The sequence below is a fragment of the Hyla sarda genome, chromosome 2 (genome assembly GCF_029499605.1).
Source record: "Hyla sarda isolate aHylSar1 chromosome 2, aHylSar1.hap1, whole genome shotgun sequence".
NCBI classification, from domain to species: Eukaryota; Metazoa; Chordata; class Amphibia; order Anura; family Hylidae; genus Hyla; species Hyla sarda.
The window spans coordinates 265,435,653-265,461,945 of NC_079190.1; the positions used below are offsets into that span (position 1 = coordinate 265,435,653).

The window sequence follows — 26,293 nt, forward strand, 5'->3', positions numbered from 1 at the left end:
TCAAAATTAAAAGCAGACTTTCTAAGGTCATAGCTTTTGCTGTAGCCTAAAATGTCGGAAACACAAGTTTAAAATAAATAAATAAATAAAAAAGAATTACAAATTCGTTAGTCTATAAAAATGGCAACAATTTTTGAGGCTCATCTCATAATTACCCTCAAAAACGGTGTGTCAACATAACCTTACAGTGTGAAGTGGGAAGGGGTAAAAAAAAAAAAAAAAAAAAAAAAAAAACACTATCATTATGCAAATCTTTTATAATGAATATGCTGATGTCTATCTATAAAAGCCCCCAATTCAAGTACAAGTTCCTAAATAATTTTCTCTGTTTATCTCTTTGACAAAGCAAATAACATTTCCAATCATTTAAAGGTTGTAAATGAAGTTAGAATGTTAATATGTTATCCTAATGGAAAAAGATTTTACAAACTAGAGAAGTTGTCTTAAAACTTATACCTGATCAAACTGGTAAAGTGTTTTGAAGTCCTTCAATTCAATTAGCGTCTTAACTCTCTCCACATCAACCTCCTTTAATCTGTAGTTTAGATCTCCAAGCCATAAAACAACACTGTAAAACATACATATGGTGTCATATTTGCAATGCAATTTCAACAACTATAGGCAAATCACAATTCCTTAAATGGGGTCATTATAACAAATTTTTGCTATTGCACTAGAAATAATCTTTCTAATGTACTTAGTTTAAAAAAAAATGCATTTTTGTGTTTTATTTGTATTTTAAAAAGCTGCCACTAGGTGTCTCCCAACTAGTGCAGAACACATTTCCCCCATCTCTTGCACAGACTTTGGACTCCTGCTGGCCTGGCAAAAGTCCAAAATCAAGAGATGCAGTTTGGAGTGCTGACGGGGTGTGCAGCATTAACCAATCATAGCTCATCTCACACTGAACTGCTCTTGGCTGTGTGTAGCAGAGTGAGGGAGGAAGTTCTCCCCTGTATGGCTTCAGATGATGTCACACCTGCTGGATAATGCCCCTTCCCAGTCTGTGAATCTCATTGAGACAGAGCAGAAAATACAGAGCAATATCAAGGTAGAAGATTAACAAATAATAAAAATAAAGGCAGGGGGTGGTTTATCATGATGGGTGCATGAACTGGGAGGATTATAAAATAAAAAAATATCATGACAGGTAATCTTTAGGTAAAGTCAAAGATAAGGCTTTCCCTGTCCTTTAGAAAATAGCTCCAATGAATTAAAGCACTAGCTCTCCTGTCAGCAGTTTAGTACCAACAGTTGCAGGAAAGGCAAGATGGACAACAAAGCTTCACCTGCAACAAGGAAGATTTATCAAAACCTGTCCAGAGGAAAAATTGTCCAGTTGCCCATAGCAACCAATCAGATCTCTTCTTAAATTTTTCAGAGGCCTTGTTAAAAATGAAAGAGGCAATCTGATTGGTTGCTATGGGCAACTGGGCAACTTTTCCTCCAGGCAGGTTTTGATAAACCTCCCCAATTAATGTCTTTCTACCTCAGGCAGTTATTTATTAAAAAAAAAAAAAAGGAGATTTTTGTTTACTTACCGTAAAATCTCTTTCTCGAAGGATCCATTGGGGGACACAGACCGTGGGACACAGACCGTGGGTGTATGCTGCTATCTCTAGGAGGTGTGACACTATGGTAATAATAAAAGTCGGCTCCTCCCAGCAGGATATACCCGCCTCCAGGCCCTGAGCTAATCAGTTTTAGTTCCAGAGCAATAGGAGAGGACCGACAGGTCAAAGAAGACACAAACTGTCCGAGAACCAGAAAAAAAAAAACATAACTGAACTCGCCCTCGGAGAGAGAACCAAAGTAAACCCAAAAAGGGCGGGAGCTGTGTCCCCCAATGGATCCTTCGAGAAAGAGATTTTACAATAAGTAAACAAAAATCGTGGGACATACCAAAGCCGTCCCTTGGGTGGGCAGATAAGCAGTCAGGCAGACGGCCGTTCCACTGCCGCCTGCAACACTTTACGGCCCAGACTAGCATCAGCCGATGCGAAGGTATGAACTCGGTAGAACCTCGAGAAAGTGTGCAAAGACGACCAGGTAGCCGCCTTGCAAATCCTGGGAGAGCAGGAAACAACCTTGCCCTGGTGGATCACCAGAAACGGAGAACGGCAGGAGAGAGCTGCCAATTCAGACACCCTCAGGATGGAGGTGATAGCAACAAGAAACGCCACTTTCCAAGAAAGGAGGCGGAGAGACACCTCTCTAAGGAGCTCAAAGGGTTCACCCTGGAGGGCACTCAGAACCAGATTCAAGTCCCAAGGAGTAGAGGGTGACCGATAAGGAGGAACAGCATGCGCCACTCCTTGAAGGAAGTACCGGACATGAGAATTAGAAGCCAGAGGCCGCTGGAAAAGAATAGCAAGGGCCGAAACCTGACCTTTAAGGGAACTGAGAAACAACCCCAGTTCCAAACCCGACTGCAAAAAGGAGAGAAGACGGGGAACCGAGAAGGTTACAGGGGATAAGTCCTGAGCTTCACAACAACGAAAATAAGACCACCAAGTACGGTGGTAAATTCTTGCGGAGGAGGGCTTACGAGCCCTGAGCATGGTGTGAATGACTTGGGAAGAGAACCCGCGGGCCCTCAAAACCACGGTCTCAACCGCCATGCCGTCAAATGCATCGACTGTAAATTGGGGTGGCAAAGAGGAGCCTGAGAGAGCAGGTCCGGACGGAGCGGAAGGCGCAGTGGAGCGTCGTCTAGGAGCCTGAATACGTCGGCGTACCACGACCTTCGGACCCAGGACTCAGTCTCCAGCGGCATCCGCATTCCAAGCTTTAAGCCACATAGAGCGGCGGAGAGCCGCTAGGTGACCCACAGCAAAGGCAGAACAACGGGCTGACTGCATGGAAGCCGCGCACAGGAGGTCCCCAGCTTTAGAGCATTGGAGAGCCAGAGCAGACAGATACTCTGGGGGGATCCCGCTAAGATACCCTGATGGAGCTTTTGGCACCACTCCGACAGGGCCTTGGATGCCCATGCCGAGGCGAAGATGGGAAGAAGAGAAGAGCCAGCTGCTTCAGAGGCAAACTTCGCTTAGGATTCTACCTTCTTGTCCGTGGAATCCTTGAAGGCAGCAGCATCTGCCAGTGGCAGTGTAGTCGCCTTAGAGATCCGGGAGATTGGTGGATCCACTGAGGAAGGGGAAACAACCTTAGTGACAAGGTCCTTGTCAAATGGATAACGTTCTTGAATCGTCTTGATTCCCGGGAACCTCTTGCCTGGATGTTTCCATGCAGATTCCAGAATGGCGTCAAAGTCAGCATGAGAGCTGAACCTTTGAGGTGCTGGCTTAGCACGATGAAAGGATACTCCAGGAGTGACATCCGAAGATCCTGGGTCCTCTAAGTGAAAGGTGTCTCTTATGGCTGCCACCAATGAGTTCACCGTTTCAACTGAATCCGAGCGGTCCTCTGAGTCAGATGCCGGTTCGGAAACCTCGTCCGCCAGTTCACCAGGAGAATGTGAATGAGTGGAGGCAGTCCTGGAGGGGGGCGAACCTGATCGGGTACGCGGCTCTGGCGTGGCAGAGCGGCGACGCCGAGAACGTCCTCTGGAGGAGCGACATTTGTGCCCAGATGACAGGGGGGGCCAGGACCCACGAGGGGAACGCCAACGTCTATCTGAAGACTCAATGGAAGAGTCAGACGAGGCACCCCTAGTACGCTTGTGAGAGCATGAAGTATGTGGAGACGAGAAGCGGGCCCTCTCAGAGGCCCTGCGCAGGGTAGACCCCTTCAAGGTGGACACCACTTCCTGGGAGGCCTCAGCTACCGAACAGGAGACTTGGGTCAAGTCAGCCATATACTGGGTCAGGGAAGAAACCCAGGCTGGTGGAGCGGCTGAATCCACCGGAAACCGAAAGGGCATCAGGGGGTACTAGGGGGTCTGGGGGAGCAGTGGAGCAGGCAGGGCAAGTGGGCTAAGTAGAGCCAGGCATCTTGGTATTACAGTGCTTACAGACAAAATAAGTCACTGACGTTCCAGGTTTCTGTTTTGAAGGAGGAACAGCTCTGGGTATGGACATAATGAGAAAAGAGACAGGAACTTTCTCAACCCTAATCTGTGTCCCCTGGCAGCTGCAGTGAGGAGAAGAACTCGGCTCCGTACAGCTAGAGTGTAAGAAACAGGCCAGCCAATAGTAGAGAGGGGCGTGCCTGAAGCAGAGGCACTAACTAATTGGCCCCTTCTAACTGAAAATCGCGCCCACGGCACTGATTGGAGGCTACTTCGTGCCTCTGAAGATCTCCGACAGCCCTGTGGTCGGAGCTATAGACTGGCCGAGAAGAAGCTGTAATGGTGCCCGCTCCTTGTCCTGAGCGCACATGTCAGCCGCATATGCGCTCGGGGGAATAGAGCGGGCGGCCTATACGCCGGCAGAGACTGCTGGAGAAAGTGAAAGTAAGCCGGCGCTCATAGTGCCCGGCCCGTACAAGCGTCAGCAGCATATAAGGCGCTGCGGTCATAGCCGCAAGAACCACACACACACACACACACACACACACACACACACAGTGAAGTAAAACATAGATTACATGCCCCCTAAGATGCCACTGCTCCCCCAGAAAAAAAGTCCAGCCCCTGTATAAGCCAGCCCCATAACCTGAAAAGGTGGGCCAAAAACAGGGGGTCTCCAGAGGTTGCAAGTCCGCACCTAAGGAGAAAAGGGGGAAGTACTTACCTCAGTCAGAAGAACTTACCTAATGCAGTCTTCAGTGAAGTCTTCAGTCAGCTTTTGTCACCTGCATCACGCCTGGCTGCTATGCGCGAGCGAGGCGAGCAGAGAAATAGGGGGACCCGGACTTACTTGCAATGAGGAAACAGGGAACCGGAGTCCCTGAGTCCCCACCTGAAAACAGGAAAGAAAAAGGAATAAAAAAGTAACACGTCCCTATACTAGGAAAACAAAAAATCGGAAGACCTGGTCTGGAGAATTCCAGACCATGTCCACCTCCTTCAGACACTAAGCTTAAGATGATTAGCTCAGGGCCTGGAGGCGGGTATATCCTGCTGGGAGGAGCCGACTTTTTTTATTACCATAGTGTCACACCTCCTAGAGACAGCAGCATACAACAACGGTCTGTGTCCCACGGTCTGTGTCCACCAATGGAGCCGATAGAAAAAAGTACTATTTTATAGCTGCTAAGGGCTGTAGACACTGTTGGATAGCTGTCAGACAAGCCTCTTTGCTCACCTTTTCCTCCCATTCTGTCATTGACTGATGAACAGGGCTCTGTATGTCAATTGAGAAGGGGATGGAAGGGGAGTGCAAGCAACGTTTGGAAACCATCAACAGCTGCAGGAGAGGTACAGTTTGCTGTAATAACTGCCTAACAGCTATCCAACAGTGTCTGTAGCTAATGGCAGCAGATAGAGCTGGCAGGTTTTCTGTTATAATAATGATCCCAAAGATCTAATACGATTGGTTACAATTGCTGAGCTGTAATAACTAACCCCCATAAGGAATTAAGTGGCAAGTGGAACACATACTCATGCTTGTGAATGGTCAGAGGGGGAAGTGTTGGGTCCACCTGAGGGAACTGCATTCTGGAGCAGATGTCTCTGAAGTCCTGGTTTCTCCTCTCATATTCTTCAACATGAGCGGCCAGATGAGAGTTAACAACACAAATATGAGTGTTATGGAATCGGAAACGGATGGCCACACCTCCTTTGTTACCCTGCAAGGAGTGAAAGTGCATGAGCCATTTAAAACATTTTAGGCTGCTTTCACACTATATAATTTCTCAGTTTTAAAGACCAGTTATAATTAGAGATGAGCGAACTTACAGTAAATTCGATTCGTCACAAACTTCTCGGCACGGCAGTTGATGACTTTTCCTGCGTAAATTAGTTCAGCCTTCAGGTGCTCCGGTGGGCTTGAAAAGGTGGATACATTCCTAGGAAAGAGTCTCCTAGGACTGTTTCCACCTTTTCCAGCCCACCGGAGCACCGGAAAGCTGAACTAATTTATGCAGGAAAAGTCATCAACTGCCGAGACGAGAAGTTCGTGACGAATCGAATTTACTGTAAGTTCGCTCATCTCTAGTTATAATGTTCCTTTAAGGAAATCCTTAAAACCAGCCAATAAATGGCCGTTACAAAATCCCAGTCATGTCTATGGGATTTTGTGATTAGCAGTTATAACCCGTTAATGTCCGTTATGAACAACGGACGTTATTTTGTGACAGGAGAAAATTAGTGCATGTACCATTTTTTGTCACGTCACAAAATAACGTCCATTATTCATAACAGCATAAACAGGTCATAACGGCTAATCACAAAATCCCATAGACTTAACCAGGATTTTGTAACGGCTGTATGAGATGTTGTAACGGCCGTTTAACGGACGGTTTAAAGGGTTTCCTTAACGGAACATTATAATAAGTCTTTAAAACATAGAAATTATATAGTGTGAAGGCAGCCTTAGTGTTGTACTAGAATAAGGCTTACAAACTAACAAACCTGTCAACTGTTCAGACACTGTGACTTTAGATTTTTGCTGTAACTATAAAAAAGAAACTTCAATGTGGACTACCTCTTTAGACAACCCCTCCCAGTGTGAAAGGTCCTTTTCCTGACAGTTTGCTGGTCCTAATGCCCAACGCCAACACAACTGATATGACAAAATATATAGTGAAGATTACTTTGGACAGAGAACACATTTATTACAACTCACGGATGGTTCAGTGTGTCATTCCAGAGTTCTTCTTTAAAGACTCTGGGAATGATTTATCAATCATTGCCCATTCTAACAGGCAATGATGAGTATGAGTTTAGCTTACTTCATAGATGGTTGGCTGCCATCAGCCATCATGCGAGCCTGGGACCTGCCGGTAATGGCCGACATCTGTAACTGACCTGATCTTCCAATCTCAACTTGTTATCCCCTTTTCATAGGACAGGGGATAACAAACTGATCAGTGGGGGGGGGGGGGGGGGGGTCCGACCATTGGAGCCCCCATTGATCCAGAGTACATAATTGTCCCTAGAATGAATGAAGTGCACAGCCATTACTCCATTTATTCTTTATGGGGCTGCTGAAAATTGCTAAGAACTGAACTGATATGTTTGGTGGCTCCATAGAGAATAAATGAAGCAGTGGGTGCAGTCTATTCATTCCAGTACCTAATTCTTAGGATCGGTGGGGTTGTCAGCGATTGGACCCCCACCAGTTGGCTGGTTATCCCCTATCCTAGTGCTAAGGGTTAACAGTTTAAGATGGGAATACCCCTTTATAAAACAACTATTCTACAAGGAAACCCCAGCTGTATACATGCCTACTATTGTGGAGTTCTCTATTCACTTTAAACTTACCATTCTTCCCATGAGTCCTGTGCCCACAGTCTCTGCTTCCACTTCTGAGACATAACTTGCCAGATCCTTCTTAACATACAGCAGCAGCATTATCCCAACAAGTCGGATCAACTTAATCTACAGAAACAATGCAGAGCATTGGGTAAACACTACTGGTGAGGGACATTTCCTGGCTATCCACTTGGAGTCATTAATTCAATTTCCCCACGCATTAGAGAGATGCTAAAGGACAGATCTAGGAAGAGTTCTAAGAGAGAAGCTTTTCACACTTTACATGAATAAGGACAGGGAAAACAAGCTGCTTAGACAAACATATGGAAGTGTCACGGTAAAGGTGGCTTTACTGCAAATTTAAAAAGCAGTGCTAAAAAAGGCATTGTTAGCCTTTGCAGCTATTTTGTATTGTTCCAACACAACGTGCAATGCAAAAAAAATATTCTTTGGCAAAGAAACTTTGAATGAAATCCCCTGGGACTGTTATGTTTATTTCTCAAAACAGGTTTTAGGTAGCTGTTTTGATAATCGATTTTATTTATTCTATTTATATTTACTTATATTATTATTAAAATAGGTCTCAGGGACAGGAGTTTTTTATTTAATATTTTAGTAGTGTAAGAACGCAGTTAGGTTCCCTCCTGTGTTTCTTTTTTTTTTTTTACTTCAATAATGGTATTATTACTAGCTCTCTCTGTGGCCACCAGGGGTCACTGTCTCCTTAATTGTGTCATCAGACCCTGGCCTCCTAGTCTGATCTGTCCTAACAGAGGCTAAGGCTGGGTTCACACCACGTTTTGTTAAATACGGCTCCCGTATACGGTTGGGAGGAGGGGGCGGAGCTTAATTGCGGCACCCGCACTCAGCCGTATTCGGGAACCGTATTTAATGTATGTCTATGAGCCGACCCGGAGTGAACCGCAGCCTCCGGTCGGCTTCGTTTTCGGCCGTATGCAGTTTCCCGACCGCAGGCAAAAACGTGGTCGACCACGTTTTTGCCTGCGGTCGGGAAACCGCATACGGCCGAAAACGAAGCCGACCGGAGGCTGCGGTTCACTCCGGTCGGCTCATAGACATACATTAAATAAGGTTCCCGAATACGGCTGAGTGCGGGCGCCGCAATTAAGCTCCGCCCCCCCCTCCTCCCAACCGTATACGGGAGCCGTATTTAACAAAACGTGCTGTGAACCCAGCCTAATATGGATGGATTTACTGATTGCTGACACCTCTGTCCGTGTCAGGAACTGTCCAGAGAGCACTGTGGTCAGATTGAAAAGAACTACACAACTTCCTCTGTAGTATACAGCAGCTGATAAGTACTGGAATGCTTAAGATTTTAAAGTAGAAATAATTTACAAATCTGTATAATTATTATATATTTTTTTTTTTTACTCCGGACTAACCTTTTAAGAGCACTCAAGACAGGCTGCTGCTGCATGTGCAATGCTTTCTCCCACCTGCTCTGGCAATAACCCGACCCCCTTCACAAACCTGCTGAGGATGGGGGGTGAATATTTATGTAGGGAAGGAGTTATTACCTGACGGGGGCGGGCAGGAAAAAAAAACTGCACATATAGCAGCAGCCACTCCCGATGTTCATAAGAAGAAATTACCATATTAGCAACAAGATGAATATCTCCTGAATGGCTGCACTGATTTTCTTCCAGTAAGAAATGTTAGAAACAGGGTCACCCGTACTATCTACCTGTATAGTTTAGTGTGGGTGACACTTCTGTCAGTTTACCTTTTATTGATTAGAATAGCTTGTCGCCCTAGGCCACCTGACTATGAGAGGTCACTTTTTCCAGGAAGATATGGATTTAGTGTGGCTACCTAAGAGGAACAATGTGGTGAAGGATGGGTCTAACCGTTGTGACCCTATAGACTGTCGCATACAGATCTCTACACTATGGCAGAATGCCAGAGAGATGTCTCTTTTAATCGTTACCAGGCATGCGCTGTGGTTAAGACCATGGTGATGGGATAACCCCTCTAAATACTGTGTTTTCCCCTAGCAGGCTCTTTGGGCTGGAACTCTCTTCCTTTATAGAGGCAAGTCCCTTCCTCAGACACAAAGGCCCTTTTACAGATGGCAAGAAAGATCCCCCTCAGAGGTCCTAAAAGACCCATTTCAGGATAGAGGAGAGGATCCTAACACTTCCAGAAAAGGAGGTTTTTCCATTGTTAATAATCAGGTCTTTTGATGTCTTTTGGCAGTCTGAGAACCTTTTGGTCCTCTATACATGAAGGAACAAGGGCAAAACTGTTTCTAAACCATCCATTTCAAGGTAGATCAGTGAGTGCAGAAATCTGTGCTACTAATGTATAGCATACATAAACTCTTAATGCTCACAAGGCGGAATCTCCATGCAGAATTCTTCTGCGCAGCAGCAGAGTCCCATTGACTTCAATGGGATTTTACTGCACTTTTCACACAGCAGAATTTCCATGCCAGATCTTTCTGCAGATTTTAGGTGTTTTAACTGTAGTGTCTTGTACATGTATGTTGATTGTTGCTTAGACAAACATTTTTCATTACACATATTATTGGGTGTGCACTAGAATGGTGTTTTTCTTTGTTCTTGTTGATGTACATGAGCAGGACAAGCTTCTCTTTCTTAATTTAGTTACTTTATGACTCACTGGCCTTAGGGCTTGTACACCTATACACCTGGAGGGAGAGGTCTTATATTAATTGATCTCATTAGAATTTCTATTGTCCTGCAGCCTCACAGGGGAAAGAACACTTCCCCCCTTATTGTGCTGCTGATGGGACAAGGGGAAAACAGAAGAACTAGTTTAAATCTAATCATATAGCCAAGTATTTCCAGTTATTTATAAACATACATATGGATATTTGTGGGGAAGACCTTGTACCTGTAGTAGATTATAGCTAACCCTGCCTCTTTCTTAAAACTAATTTGTTATAGGGATACTAGGTGACTATAACTATGGAGCTACAGCTGCAGCTTTGTAGCCCAGGCTTTGCAATGTGATGTTTTAAAAACATTAAATTTGGCACAAGCGATGTATTTTGGATAAATGAGTACTCAAAATGCAGGACAGTGATCTTTCATTGTTTTTTGATGCTTTACCCTTATAATATTTCCAGTACCTTTGCATATTTGGCTCCTGGGTGTAACCCTTCGGAGACTGCTTTAAACCATTCTTCTTCCTTAGGTGTGTCATTGAAGAAAAATGCTTCCTTGCTTAAGTCAAGCTCTTGAAATCTGGGAGGGAAAGGAAGTTTCATTTTCATACTAAAACAATCACAGTCAGACTAATATGTAGAGATTACAGACAAGGGAAAGTACAGTCAAGAAATCACGCTTATGATCGCAAGCTCAAGTAACATAGCAGAACTAAAAGCATAAATGCAGAAAACTATTGGGGATTTATCAAAACCAGTGCAGAAGAAAAGTTGACCAGTTACTAATAGCAACCAATCAAATTGCTCCTTTTATTTTTCAGGGGCCTTTTTTACAATTAAATTCTCCTCTGCACAGGTTTTGATAAATCTCCCCTTATGTCTTCCCTCAATGTACCCCAAAATGTACAAGCCCTTCTAAAACAGATCAACTATATAAGTAGACCTGTGTTACATACCCAATACAATATACATCAGGTGGCTCAGGATCCACATTAAGCCACAGTTGTAAGCTCTCTTTTGGGGACTGTCCGTTGACATTGTAAGTTCCAATGAAAAACCTGAGGATAAGCATTTTAAAAATGTTGTTAAATGTCATCAAGAAGTATCTATCATTTGGGATAAAATCTTAGAATTTCTTTGCAGAATGTGTTGGTACATTTTCTCTGACCATGGACACCCAGAATAGGGGATAATGTCTGATGCCGTTGTGTGCACTAGGAGAGACAGGGTGCTGTGCAAGAGATTTGGAGGGAGGGTAAAGGGGCAGCGGTTGAACCCCCCACGATCTCCTGCCCAGCACTCATGCTCTCCTTGTGCACGAAGCTGATGTCAACACATCCCCTCAATACATCTCTACAGGAGAACCTGAGATACACTAGTACAGTGCTGGTGTATCCCCGGCTCTCCCATAGAGGCACTCCCTTCAGGAGACCGCAGGGGGTCGCATCGGATGGACTGCCCCAACCCCCCCCCCCCCCGCCCCAAACCCATCCCTGACCAGACACTTATCCCCTATCTAAGTTCTTCAAAACTAGAGTTCTTCTTCAATACCTCATATTCTGTTCTGTTAAGGGGGAGATTTATCAAGAAGAAAAGTTGCCCATAGCAACCAATCAGATCACTTCTTTCATTCTTCAGAGGCCTTGATAAAAATGAAAGAAGCGATCTGATTGGTTGCTATGGGCAACTTTTCCTCTGGGCAAGTTTTGATAAATCTCCCCCATAGTCATTCCCAATAAAAATGTTGGTACTTACAGCTCTTACACCTGTATACATTTTTCTATAGTCTCTACAAACTACAGACCACTATAAGCACAGTCTTATCAATACCCATTATCAGGGTTATTTATATTGTTTTACAGAACTTCTTGTCATGTTAAAGTACCTAAAGTCTTGAATGGATGTATAGGTTGGTTCTTTCTTCAAGAGTTCAGACTTTATTAAGTTATCCCGCAGACCAAATCTGGGGAAGGGAAGCATTTCCACTTTGTTAGCAGAGATCACATCTGCTGTTCGGACCATGTGGGTAATATCAGATTTAGTTTTATGGAGCCTAAAAATTGTTAAAAAAAAATATAGAATAAAACCAGGCTCATGGTGCAATTGGTATAATTCAAACAGGGAGATATATGAAAGTTAGTAAAACTAGGAATAGAAATGTCCTTAAAAACTACCCCCAGACAGGTTGCCATTTTTGCTTGTTTACGTTTATTTCATGTACAAAAGATGAAAGAAGTGAAGTGTATACATAAGACAACTATGTTCAAAACTATCCAGGGATATACATGAGAGAAAACTTTGAAGCGCTGTATAATGTATATGGAGAATCCTTAATCCTTCCAATAGTTATTAGCTTCTGAAGTTGAGTTGTTGTTTTCTGTCTAACTGCTTTCTGATGACTCACGTCCCAGGAGCTGTGCAGCTCCTATGGGGATATTTTCCCATCATGCACAGCTCCCGGGACATGACATCATCAGTGAGCAGTTAGAGAGAAAAAGAAGCTAATAACTATTGGAAGGATTAAGATTTTTTAATAGAAGTAATTTACAAATCTGTTTAACTTTCCGGAGCCAGTTGATCTATAAAAAAAAGTTTTTGCCTGGAATACCCCTTTAATTTTAGCCCTATTGGCCAGAATGGCAAATGCAAGATTTCAGGATTATAAAATATTAATCACAAATGGAAAATTCTAATAAAAAAACAAATCCCAAAAATGTCTTAAATATGTGTAGCATAAAAATAATATATAATTTTATGATGATGAATTCCCTTTAAGTGTATGCCTATTACAGTAACCAGATATACTATTTATACCTTCTCACATAAAGCAATGTGATCAATAAATCACTACAATTTTGGGGCTTCATATTCAGCAGTGGCTGGGGGTATCTTATTTTCTTTCCTTCTTCACTAACAATTCTTTGGATGTCTGGTGTACTTTGAACACTAGTGTTTATTTCCAGTATCTCCCAATAGTCACGAGCAATGAAACACAGTAATTGCCAGAAGAGATGGTCACTTAAATATCAATGATAGCAAATGTGAAAGGATTTCCATCAATACACAAGCCATGTACCCTGTGTACCCTGATTTAGCATTTGGTTACTGCAAAGAGCATCATCTGCAATGTAAATAACCAATGAAGTGTCTGCTCTCCAGGAATGTTAAACAACTGCTATATTCTACTACTGAATATTGATCTGAAACCTGCATCTTCTTATATAGTTTTATCCACTTCCTCTACATTGGTTCCTTATATAAAAAATGGTCTTCTATAACTGAGAATGAAAATATGTTTTCTGATGTGCAGGTCATGACTACTTCAGTACCATGTGGAGTTATGATGACCAACTTCTCATTTTAAAGGGGTCACCTGAAGTTCTCACCTAGCTCAGTCTGAAAGAATATAGGTCCTTTATCCCTACAAGTTAATGGAGCAGTCAGTCATAGCCAGTTTGTTCTCATGATCAGTGAGGGCATAACCCCGTTTCTCAAAAATAATATATAATTTTTTTTTTGTAGAAGTATTATTACTAAATTTAAAAACTTTGGGGTTCTTCATCTTACATTTTGGCTATATGCTGCAGGAATACAATCAAAAAGGTATCTCTGCATATACTGCAGCATGCCATTGGCCAGTAGTTAAAGGGGTACCCCACTGGAAAACATTTTTTTTATTTTTTTTTATCAACTGGTGCAAGAAAGTTAAACAGATTTGTAAATGACTTCTATTAAAAAATCTTAATCCTTCCAGCACTTATCAGCTGCTGTTATGATCCACAGGAAGTTCTTTTCTTTTTGAATTTCCTTTCTGTCTGACCACAGTGCTCTCTGCTGACACATCTGTCCATTTTAGGAACTGTCCAGAGGAGGATACGTTTTCTATGGAGATTTGCTTCCACTCTGCACAGTTCCTAAAATGGACAAAGGTGTCAGTAGAGAGCACTGTGGTCAGACAGAAAGGAAATTCAAAAAGAAGAGAACTTCCTGTGGATTGTACACCAGCTGATAAGTACTGGAAGGATTAAGATTTTTTAATAGAAGTAATTTACAAATCTTTTTAACTTTCCGGCACCAGTTGATTTAAAAAAAAAAATGTTTTCCAGGGGAGTACCCCTTTAATAGTTCAGTAACATTGTTTTACTCCAGATTAAAACAAACAGATGACAACCTCTAGAACAGTGTTTCCGAACCAGGGTGCCTCCAGTTGTTGCAAAACTAAACTCCCACTATGCCCAGACAGCCAAAGACTGTCCGGGCATGCTGGGAGTTGTAGTTTTGCAACAGCTGGAGGCACCCTGGCTGGGAAAAACTGCTCTAGAAACACACACCCCTCACAGATGATCTGAGATCCTACAGCACAGACAGTTGTTTGTTATGTTAGATTATGTACAGAGCCTATTGTAAGCACTAAACATCCCAGATTGTATATTACCGGAGCAAACTGTGCAAACTCTAAGTAGGCAATGAATGCAGGAAGATCTTAGCTCTGAAGGAAGCAGAATTATTATTGCAGTTTTGGGCTATAGCACACAATGCATTCCTGTACATTTATGACTGCACTCCAGCTATTCATAAAGTCACAGATATTATATCAAAAGTCTGAAGTTTCAAAAACAAATCCAAAGTTTCATTTACCTGCGTAGAGAGTGCGGAGATCGTGAAGGGTCATGTTTCTCTGCAGTCCTCAGCCACTGTCCATTCTGCTGGAGGTGTTCAGGTCTGTCATCTGTAGTGAAATAAATAGCATGTGAATGAGCAGTGAACATGATAGCATGCAGGTCAGGATTGCACTGAAGGTTTAGGAACACTGACATTTTTTACTCCACCCCCCCCCCCCCTTCTTATGTAGAGGAGATACCAGATAAACTATAGTAGGAAATCACTAGACAGCCCCCACCTCTTCACCACACCCACCAACTTCATTTTCTAATTTCCTGCTGCAAACTAAGTTTCTTTAATGTGATTATTGGCCAACCAGTCATTAGCAGTAAAGAAGAACAATGATCACTTGCATCAGCTTGAAATCACAAGGTAAACAAACAATAAAAAGCCCTACAGTATTTCCACTGTCCACATTATAATAAGATGAAATCTGCTTAGTGCTACAGAGATTTAGGAGTGAACACTGAAACTGCACTGCTCAAAAAACATGAAGGGAACACAAACACCACAATGTAACTCCAAGTCAATCACACTTCTGTGAAATCACACTGTCCACTCAGGAAGCAACACTGATTGACAATCAATTTCACATGCTGTTGTGCAAATGGAACAGACAACAGGTGGAAATTATAGGCAATTAGCAAGACACTCAAAGGAGTGGTTCTGCAGGTGGTGACCACAGACCACTTCTCAGTTCCTATGCTTCCTGGCTGATGTTTTGGTCCCTTTTGAATGCTGGCGGTGCTTTCTCTCTAGTGGTAGCATGAGACTGAGTCTACAATCCACACAAGTGGCTCAGGTAGTGCAGCTCATCCAGTATGGCACATCAATGGGAGCTGTGGCAAGAAGGTTTGCTGTGTCTGTCAGCCCAGAGCATGGAGGCACTACCAGGAGACAGGTCAGTACATAAGGTGATGTGGAGGAGGCAGTAGGAGGGCAACAACGCCTTTGTGCAAGGAGGAGCACCACCAGAGCCCTTCAAAATGACCTCCAGCAGGCTACAAATGTGCATGTGTCCGCTCAAATGGTCAGAAACAGACTCCATGAGGGTGGTATGAACACCGTGCAGGACATTTAGCATTTGCCAGAGAACAACAAGATTGGCAAATTTGCCACTGGCGCCCTTTGCTTTTGACAGATGAAAGCAGGTTCAGAACGTTCTGCTGCCTGCAACATCCTCCAGCATGACCGATTTGGCGATGGGTCAGTAATGGTGTGGGGTGGCATTTCTTTGGGGGGCCGCACAGCCATCCATGTGCTTGCCAGAGGTAGCCTGACTGCAATTAGGTACTGAGATGAGATCCTCAGACCCCTTGTGAGACCATATGCTGGTGCCGTTGGCCCTGGGTTCCTCCTAATTCAAGAAAATGCTAGACCTCATGTGGCTGGAGTGTGTCAGCATTTTCTGCAAGAGGAAGGCTATGGACTGGCCCACCCCTTCCCCAGACCTGAATCCGATTGAGCACATCTTGGACATCATGTCTCGCTCCATCCACCAACACCACGTTGAACCCAGGAGTTGGTGCCACCTCCACCTCATCAGGAGCATGCCCAGGCGATGTAGGGAGGTCATATGGGCACGTGGAGGCCACTCAAACTACTGAGCGTCAATTTGACTTGTTTTAAGGACATTACATCAAAGTTGGATCACCCTGTAATGTGGTTTTCCATTTTGATTTTGAGTGTGACTCCATATCCAGACCTCCATGGGTTGATAAATTTGATTTCCATTGATAATTTTTGTGTTATTTTGTTGTCAGCACATTCAGCTATATAGAGACGAAAGTATTTAATACGATTAGTTCATTCATTCAGATCTAGGATGTGTTATCTTAGTGTTCCCATTATTATTTTGATCAGTGTATATATATAGTATGTGTATACATATATTTAGTGGAAAGGGACCCTTTATCCAGTCTTGCCAGCAGAAACCTAAAGGTCATTCAATTCAGGTTCTCTACACCCAAAACTTGGCACATTCAGTGGCAAAGTCAAAGTCTTTTTTGGTGCAGTGTATGGCCATGTTCACATGAAGGAATTTAGGAGCAGAGTGTGATGGTATATATATATTTTTTCAATAGGACTCTGCTGCACTGTGCATGCGGTGGAATTTCTGTGGCAGATGTTTCCCTAGTGGAAATTCCAATTCTGGAGTATGGGATTGGCTTTATCTCCAGAACCTTCATTCAGTGTGAAAACCCAGACACAAACTGAGACAAGAAGCCTCAGTGATACTTACCTCTTATCCACCATATTTCCAGCTCCTTGTTTATTATTATTTATAGCTCTCTTGATTACCATTAGCTTTACAGTAAAGACAGAAAAAATTGAAGGAATAGTGCTGAATACAAAATTCATCTAAAAGCAGCTATTTCAGAAAAATGGTCTTGGTTTAAGTCCAAAAAGGGCTTTGTTTGACAGGGGCATGGCAACCAAATTTACTATAAATAACGCCTGCTCACAGGTACAAATTGTAGTGGAAATCTGTGCCAGCTGCAGGCTGGCATGGATTTCTGAGGCTGCCGCACGTGGCAGCCTTGCATGCACCTTGATTTATTAAGAGGTGTGCACCATTTGATAAATTCGGCTCCACTGTTTACTGGCCTGAACAAAGGTTTTTCAGTTGCAGCTTTGTTTTTGATCAATAATACTGTTGCTGCCGATACACTATTTGGCATAAAAGTTTCAAATAAATGGACTGTTCATATTTAGTGACTTTATCAGCACTCTTTGGTCAACAGTTGGTGATAACTGCATGGTATAATACAGTGTAGCATTTAATTGATGTATTCCCTCCAGCAATTTTTCAGTCATTTATTAATTATTTTCTGTTTGCACATTCCCAGTGTATTTTATGACTGACACTAACCTGCTATACAATACAAATGGTTTGTTGAATATATATCAGGCCAAAGTCAATTCATTTGTGTCCTATATTATGGGGATTCAATTATGAAAACAAGTACTATGGTTGCATTGAGGATTTATTTCCATCTCCCTTATAAGGTTCCCATTTTTTAATATATAGGACAAATGGGACGCATCCTTAAGGGTTTAAATGAACCAGTGCGTATCTGTACAGGGTTGCGTGGTACCTCTACGATCCCTGCGCATGCGCTCCGGTAGTATACTGTGAGCACTATGATGGAAGTTCGCGTTAATGGGAAGGGAGTGACTTAGGCACTTTCTGATCCCATAGCACAGCACAAGTACCGAGACAGGCAAAAGTGACGTAATTGACAAAGGTGTTACAGGTAATTCTATTGGCACAATGTCGGGATTTGACCTTTGAACTGGTCTGCTGGGAAGGTGATAGGTGGAACTTAGACAGTTACCTATTGGAGGATAATGACAGGATGTACGCTGATGACAACATTAGATTATCTATAAATACAGCTGGTGGCCATGTTTTTGAGTGTTTGCCTCATGTTCCTCCTGAAGATGGTGCAGAAGCACTGAAACATGTAGAGGGAGCAAAATTGTGTGTTTTAAAGTGCAACCATCATAGTGCCTTATTCATTGGAGTACTGCAGACTCCATTGTGAATACCAATAAATGATGATACTGGGCATCCTGTTAATACAATTAGATTGGCACAGCAAATGATGGCAGTAAGTTTTTAAATCACTTCACGTTTGGTCACATTTATCAACACTACTTTTAGTGATCCTAATAAAAGTAAAATTTTAAGGGAGGTATATAAAGTTTTTTTTTTTGTGCTTTTTTTTGTGCCCTGGGCTTTATGCCCATGGTATTGGTATATTTTTTAATGTCTCATGAGCATAAAGATGACAGGTCAGTATTACTGCATTATGAGAAATAATTACCTATGGATCAGTAATAAATCTTAAATAGGCACTGTCAGATACTATATAAAATTTTATTTCCTTTTTATAGAAATCATGGATTATAAAATCATGGCTTCGTCCAAGCTGAAGCACAGGCATGGACAAAGTTCAGTAAGTGGGGGTGAGCTAGGACTCCTCTGTGCTCTCTCCTGTCTGATAGGACTCCTCTGTGCTCTCTTCTGTCTGGAAGGACTCCCCTGTGCTCTCTCCTGTCTGTTAGCACTCCCCTGTGCTCTCTCCTGTCTGATAGCACTCCCCTGTGCTCTCTCCTGTCTGATAGCACTCCCCTGTGCTCTCTCCTGTCTGATAGCACTCCCCTGTGCTCTCTCCTGTCTGATAGCACTCCCCTGTGCTCTCTCCTGTCTGATAGCACTCCCCTGTGCTCTCTCCTGTCTGATAGCACTCCCCTGTGCTCTCTCCTGTCTGATAGCACTCCCCTGTGCTCTCTCCTGTCTGATAGCACTCCCCTGTGCTCTCTCCTGTCTGATAGCACTCCCCTGTGCTCTCTCCTGTCTGATAGCACTCCCCTGTGCTCTCTCCTGTCTGATAGCACTCCCCTGTGCTCTCTCCTGTCTGATAGCACTCCCCTGTGCTCTCTCCTGTCTGATAGCACTCCCCTGTGCTCTCTCCTGTCTGATCGCACTCCTCTGTGTAATGTCTGTATTGGCCTGTGTTCACACACAGCTATTGGTTTGGTTGTGTGTGAACAGTTTTATGTTCCCTGGTCAGGGAATAGTTAATAGCCTTTTGCTTGCTAGGGTGCGTCTATTTAAAGTCAGCCCAGTCTAGCCTCTGGGCTGGTGATTGACTTCATTATATTCTGACTTGCTAAGAGGCTGGACATGCTGCATGGAGCTCTTGGTGAAACACTCTTTGTTTGAGCTTTTAAGCTACTATCTCTGTTTTAGCATAAACTTTGAATTTTCAGATTTTAGCCAATTTTATGTGGCATGCTCTTAGTAGATTTTAAGCTGTGTTTGTATAGTCTGTTTTAGGATTTGTATGTCCTTTCTGTTATTTATCTTTTCACACTGTGTTTTCTCTTGTATCCGTTCTTATGAAGTTCTGTGTTTTATATTTCTGTTTTCCTATTGGGTCAGCTTCTGACCACACTGCGGAGTGTGCTGCTGGCCAGTAGTCTATTTGGATTTATTATTAATGGCTACTCCTTAAGTTGAGTGGAATGTCCAGTTTGTGTGTTCAGTGTGAACAGTGTTCTATATTATATCCTGTGTACTTAGGCATCCTTGTTACCTGTCCATGGGGACTCTGAGGGTATTGTTATTCCTGTGTCTACTGGAGGTGTTCTGAAGGGATTGCGATTATTCCTGTCTTGTGTTCAGTGTGAACAGTGTTCTATAATTATTTCCTGTTGTATCTGTTTTTCTGAGTTGTAACTCGGCATCCCTGTTACCTGTCCATGGGGACTTTGTCTAGTGGAGGTGCTCGGAGGGATTGCGATAATTCCTGTTTAGCGATAGATCCCGTTTACCTGTCCATGGGGACTCAGAGGGTATTGTTTATTCCTGTGTCTACTGGAGGTTTTTCTAGGGGATTCAGCTTATTCCTGTTTTGTTTCTATAGTATGTTCAGACTCATCCATTTTTCTGTCTGGTGTTTTGAACTCTATATGTTTGTTAGTTCTTTATTCAGATCTTTGGAGTTCTGTTCATGACCGCTTATCTATAGTGTCCTCATTTCATGACAGTTCTGTTAATGTCCGCTGATAGTGTCCTCTGTACTAACTCTCTGATCTGTGTCCTCAAAACTTTACACTATAGAGTCCTATGTTCCTGTTATGTTTCTGGTTTGTGACCGATTTGTTAGTATGTGTTTATATTAGTCACCAGCACTTTAGTTCAGGGAAGGACCGGCGCCCAGTTGTCGATCCACCGTTTAGGGTGGATGGGCAATTAGGCAGGGAGAGCGGTTTTAGGGCTCACTCTCCTTGTCCCTTGGTCGGTCCCTGACCCTCTGTGCTCTCTTCTGTCTGATAGCACTCCTCTGTGCTCTCTCCTGTCTGATAGCACTCCTCCCGCCCGAACCCAGTGTTCTGAACATGACTGTTCAGAAAGCCAGGGTGCGGCCCGGAGGTCACAGGGGTCCCAGCGGCTGGAACCCCGCGATCAGACATCTTATCCCCTATCTTTTGGATGGGGATAATATGTCCTGAAGCAGAGTACCCCTTTAAGGCTCCCCACACAAGAGTGGCTGCATTTTTGCATCATATTACAGCTAAAATTCCTAGCCTGACTGCAGGTTGGATAACCTTAACTAACAACTGTTAGTTCAGGTCAGCAGACACACTGTCAGTTTAGGACTTGTAGCTGTAATACAGACGTTTAAATGCTCCCAAGTCTGGGGACCCCAACTGTGGTGAAAAATGCAGCACACATCTTGCAGCGCACACAGCTAGAAGCATTGCCTTGTATTTTTTTAGGAGGCTTTCCAGGAACCTAACCAAGTGTGCTAACGGCCATGGTCATTGGACCTAAATCATACAGGTGGCCATAAACATTTGGTAAACTCCAGCCAAACCCACCACTTTCAGTAAAATGCCGAAACAGCTAATGTATATGGAGGTGTCCAAAGTCTCCTCCTAAAAGAACATGTACGGGGAAGAAGGACTGGGCTTACTGAATATCAAAATGCATGATCCTTTGTCATTTTAGGGAAGATAAGCCACCAGCAGAGAACACATGCACACAGGGCAGGTCTGAGTATTTTTTCATAAAACACACTTGAGCTCTCCCTTTCAAACCTCAGTGTTTGTGTGTGTGATGGAGGTGCTATTAGTGGTTTAAGGCCCTCTTCCATGGGTCATGGCTGCCCCGATCACGAGTGCTGATGTCTGATCAGCGTACATTCACTGATACTTTGCACTTTTGCATTTTCCTTTAAATTCATAAGTCTCGGCCAGATGTGACCTCTTTACAGAGGACAATGTGTGGTTGACAACGGTAATTTGAGTGACTGCGCAAAAGATTCAATCAGCTGTCCAAAGAGCATTTGCTTGTTCGTAGGCTAATGGCTGAGCATTTTACAGTGGCCGATTATCGGAAATGAGGTTCCTAGGATTGCTAATTTAAACAGATCAGTATCCTGTGTTTTATGCACATGTATGACCTCTTTGACATGTAGTATTTTGTCCTCATTTTGATAAGTATTTTAGTTAAACCTAGGAGAGGGCTCCAAACACAGAAGATCGTGAAAATCTTTCTATAAGGGTCCATTCACATGGGTGGATCTACTATGAGTTTCTGTTGCCGGTTTGGGTGCGGAGGACAGCGGGATTTCTGAAGCAGAAAGTTTGCCGCAGATTTAATGAGGTCTACAGCAAAAAATTCTCCACAGGATCCACTGTGGAAATGAGGAAAAAAAAGGGTTCAGAAAACAGCTATCTAAGGTGTATGGTGGGTTCGGCTGATATTCATCTAATGTGTATGGTCCCCTCAGTGTTTTATTCAACCCCAGGAAAAAAAAAAGCTTAATTACAGCTTGCAATACACATTGTAATATAACACAAACATAAAATAAAACATTCATGATAATGTTTAGACTAAGGAAACAAACCTAACACCGCATCAGAAAAGACTATTCACAGCTATAATGACTATAACTAAAAAATGATTTATCACTGACAAAAGAGTTTTTGTGGTTGATATTGAGGACAGTTTCTGGCGCATCATGTGATCTGCGACTACTGTAACTGCATCTTATGCTGTAGACATCTACATACTTTTCATGTCAAGAACAAATAAGTCACTGACACAATAATAATCTGTAAAAACTAGAAACCTCAGCAATTTAAATTTTTTTTCCCTTCTCTTCTTTTAAAAGTCATAACTCATAAAACTGTACTTTTTAACCTGTTCAGGACGCCGGGCGTATGCATACACCCTGCATCCCGAGTCCTTAAGGACGTGGGGCGTATGCATATGCCCGTAGGAATTCCAGTCCCCGCCGCTAGCCGGTTGGGGACCGGACCGGAATGCCTGCAGAAATCATTCAGCAGGCACCCCGGCACATCGCCCAGGGGGGTCCTGAGTCCTGCGATTTTCTGCTATTCCGGGCTGATCGGGTCTCTGGTGACCCGATCACCCGGAAAATAGCGATGATCTGAGCTGTCGGGGACAGCTCCGATCATCTTGAGGGCTAGGAGTGAGGTCGCAGAGCTGCGATCTCCTCCTATCCCCTGCCATTGGTCAGAACTGATTCTGACCAATGGCAGAGCAGGACAGTGGGTTGCCATGGCATTCTGCCCACCCCTGGATGTCGAGGGGATTGTGGCAAGAAGATGGAGGCCGGTACCTGCAGGAGAAGATGCCTGGAGATCCCCGATCATCGCTGGAGACTGCTGGATCCTGGGTCAGGTAGGGAAACTACTCTGGGGGGGGGGGGGGGGGGGGGGGGGGGAATTGAAAGTGAAAGTAAAGTGATCTTTACTGTGGCAACCACTAGGAAGGCCAAACTGCACTCCCAGCATGCCCAGACAGCCAAAGGCTGTCTGGGCATGCTGGGAGTTGTAGTTTTGCAACATCTGGAGGGTCACAGTTTGGGATTGGGTGGTGCCCAAACGGTAGCCCTCCAGATGTTGCCAAACTACAACTCTCAGCATGCCTGGACTGCCCAGGCATGCTGGGAGTTGTAGTTCTGTAACATCTGTCCCATCAAATTTAGCAATTTTCATGAATTTTTTAAAAATTGCTGCTCTACTTTGAAGCCCTGTAATTTTTTCAAAAAGCGAAAAAAAAGCAAACATTTTATGATGTCAACATAAAGTGGACATATTGTATTTGTGAATAAAAATAAAATGTATTGGGAATATCCATTGTCCTTACAAGTAGAGAGCTTCAAAGTTAGAAAAATGCTAAATTTTCATGACATTTTGGGATTTTTCACCAAAAAAGGATGCAAGTAACGCCAAAAACTTACCACCAAAATAAAGTAGAATATATCACGAAAAAACTAACTCAGATTTAGAATAGTCGGTAAAAGCGTTTTCGCGTTATTAATTCATAAAGCGACTGGTCAGAATTGCGAAAAAGGGCTCAGTCCTTAAGGTGAAAAAGGGCTGCGTCCTTAAGGGGTTAATGACACCTTTCATTTTAGCATCGTTTTTACTCAGTGCACTTTATGGTAGAGGTGACATACCAATTTTCTGAAGTTAAGGTTGTTCTTTTCTGTTTAAGTGCTCTCTGATGACACGTGTCTCGGGAACCGCCCAGTTTAGAAGCAAATCCCCCATAGTAAACCTCTTCTAAACTGGGTGGTTCCCGAGACACGTGTCATCAGACAGAAAAGAACAACTCAACTTCAGAAGCTCATAAATACTGAAAAAATTAAGATTTTTTAAATCTGTTTAACTTTCTGGAGCCAGTTGATATTTAAAAAAAAAAGTTTTTTTCCTGGATAACCCCTTTAAATTCTGCGAGAGCAGCATTAAAGGGAAACTGACACCTTGTTCACCCACACTAAACTCAATAAACAGAGTTATACTGTGGAAGAACCTAATTAAAAAACTCACCCTGATCAGTGGTCTGGTTCCAGAGATCCAGGCTGTTTACTTTCCCCACTGCTAATATCCCCTGCGCAATAGAAGTGGGAAGGGGTATACAGAGCTTTCCGGCCTCCGTCCCCTTCTGTTCTCATATAAGCAGAAACATATGAGAGCAGAAGTGGGCGGGGGCAGATATATCTACCGTATATTCTCGAGTATAAGCCGAGTTTTTCAGCATGATTTTTCGTGCTGAAAACGCCCCCCCTCGTCTTATACTCGAGTGAACTCTCCGCCTGTCAATCCCTTCAGTCAGTGGTCTTCAACCTGCGGACCTCCAGATGTTGCAAAACTACAACTCCCAGCATGCCCGGACAGCCGATGGCTGTCCGGGCATGCTGGGAGTTGTAGTTTTGCAACATCTGGAAGTCCGCAGATTGAAGACCACTGATTGAAGGGATTGACAGGCGGTGATGATAACGGGGCTCTGGATGATGACGGGGGTCTGGATGATGACAGGGGGGATGATGTATTTCCCACCCTAGGCTTATAGTCGAGTCAATAACTTTTCCTGGGTTTTTGGGGTGAAATTAGGGGCCTCGGCTTACATTCGGGTCGGCCTATACTCGAGTATATACGGTACCTGTCTGAGCCAGACCCTGGAGTGATTTGCCCATAGCAGCCATTCACAGATCGACTTTCAACAGTTATTTGTCAAGATATGAAAGCTAAGCTGTGGTTTGCTGCATGGTCCCTGAGACCAAAATCAGACCGTTTTGGTTTCAGGGAGTATTGCTGGGTTCACACAGAGGACACAGTTTGTCTTTGTTGCCCATAATAACCACTTACTACACATCACAGCTCAGTTTTCATTTTACTAAAGCAAGTTCAAAAATGAAAGCTGAGCTGCGATTGGCTGATATGTTTCAGACAAATTGATAAATCTGCACCCGTATTTGTAGCCAAGACAAGTTGGTGAAGATTTCCTCCCATGCGCCTGGATTTCTCACGAAATGTAATCATGTGAAAGGTGCTATACATAGTGTGACATAAGGTGATGACATTGAAACAAGATAAAGCTTTTTGCGTGTTGGATCAATTGCGACGGAAACAATGGCCCTCATTTACTAAGAAAATCAGGTTGTAAGTCTATGTTGCTTTCTTACCCGATTGCTTTTTTCCCCTGGTATTTATTATTATGTCGCATCCTGTTTGTCGCACGTGGCTTTTGTAGGTTTTGGTTTCCAACTCCTCTGAGCTGTCGGGAAAAAATCCACAACAATTCAACAAATTCGGGTTGGAAACCTTAATAAATACCTGGGAAAGCTCAGAAATGTCGGGTTACGCCCCTTTTTCGGGTTTGGGAGAATCCACATCGGGTCCGTCGGGAAAAAATGTCGCATAGTGTCGCAGACTGGCGCACGATGTCTGCGACATGGCGCAGACAAAGATGCGCCAAAAAAACCTGACAAAAGAGGTCGGGTTTAGAATAGTAAATGAGGGCCAATGATTCACCAATGTTGTGCTGGCCTCCACGATCACCAGATCTAACACCATGCACCTTCTTTTTGTGAGGCTACATGAAGCACACAGAGTGATCTGAATGACCTGAGACAACGCATCACTAAACAGTGGAGTCTATATCCGAGAATATGATGGAACGTGTCACCAATGGAGATCACTTGGATAGATTCTTGGATAGATAGTGTGGCTTATATTATGTTCTCTAGATTATGAATACTGAGGCTATAATTCTGCACCGTAAAGAATACAACTATAGATGAAGCTGCATATTACAGAAAGCACATGTATGGAAAATACAGTAGTGGGGGGAAAACAAGTAATGTACACAGTACATATGGAAAGGTAACTACAACCTCTATGGAAATTACAATAGTACAATAACCAGTTTTCACAAAAAACAATATCAACTCTATGTACAGAGTACTTGGTGAACTCAAACATAACTAAAGGAAAAAAGAACAGAGTCTAAACAAAACCTAGACAGGCGGCTTAGGCTTGGTTCACACCACTTTTTGCAATACAGTTCCCATATAAGTTTTCAATGTGAAAACCGTATTGAAAACCATATGCATTGGCTCTACATGCCAAAAGATGAATCAGATTATGTCCGTTTTGCATCCTGTACGGTTTTGTCAGTTTTTTGCCCATACCCAAAACCATAGCCTACCACGGTTTTTGGTCTGGGTGAAAAAACTTATTAAACCGTATACATTTTTTTTTTAACATGGAAGTCAAAGGGAACCGTACATGCATACAGTTCCATCCGGTTTTCAACATCCGGTTATTGA

At 43.3% G+C, this 26,293-nt stretch overlaps 1 protein-coding gene across 3 annotated transcripts in view; it reads right to left on the reverse strand.

Moving 5' to 3' along the window:
- The window catches only part of INPP5B (inositol polyphosphate-5-phosphatase B), a 130,351-nt gene that overhangs the window by 34,018 nt on the left and 70,040 nt on the right, over positions 1-26,293 (reverse strand). For all 3 annotated transcript variants that reach the window (XM_056557102.1, XM_056557103.1, XM_056557104.1), the window contains 7 exons: positions 14,610-14,700; positions 11,857-12,024; positions 10,928-11,029; positions 10,437-10,551; positions 7,328-7,444; positions 5,504-5,691; positions 457-568 (listed from right to left, as the gene is read on the reverse strand). In XM_056557102.1, the coding sequence (XP_056413077.1) occupies positions 457-568; positions 5,504-5,691; positions 7,328-7,444; positions 10,437-10,551; positions 10,928-11,029; positions 11,857-12,024; positions 14,610-14,700 (893 nt within the window). The remainder of the gene's footprint in view (positions 1-456; positions 569-5,503; positions 5,692-7,327; positions 7,445-10,436; positions 10,552-10,927; positions 11,030-11,856; positions 12,025-14,609; positions 14,701-26,293) is intronic.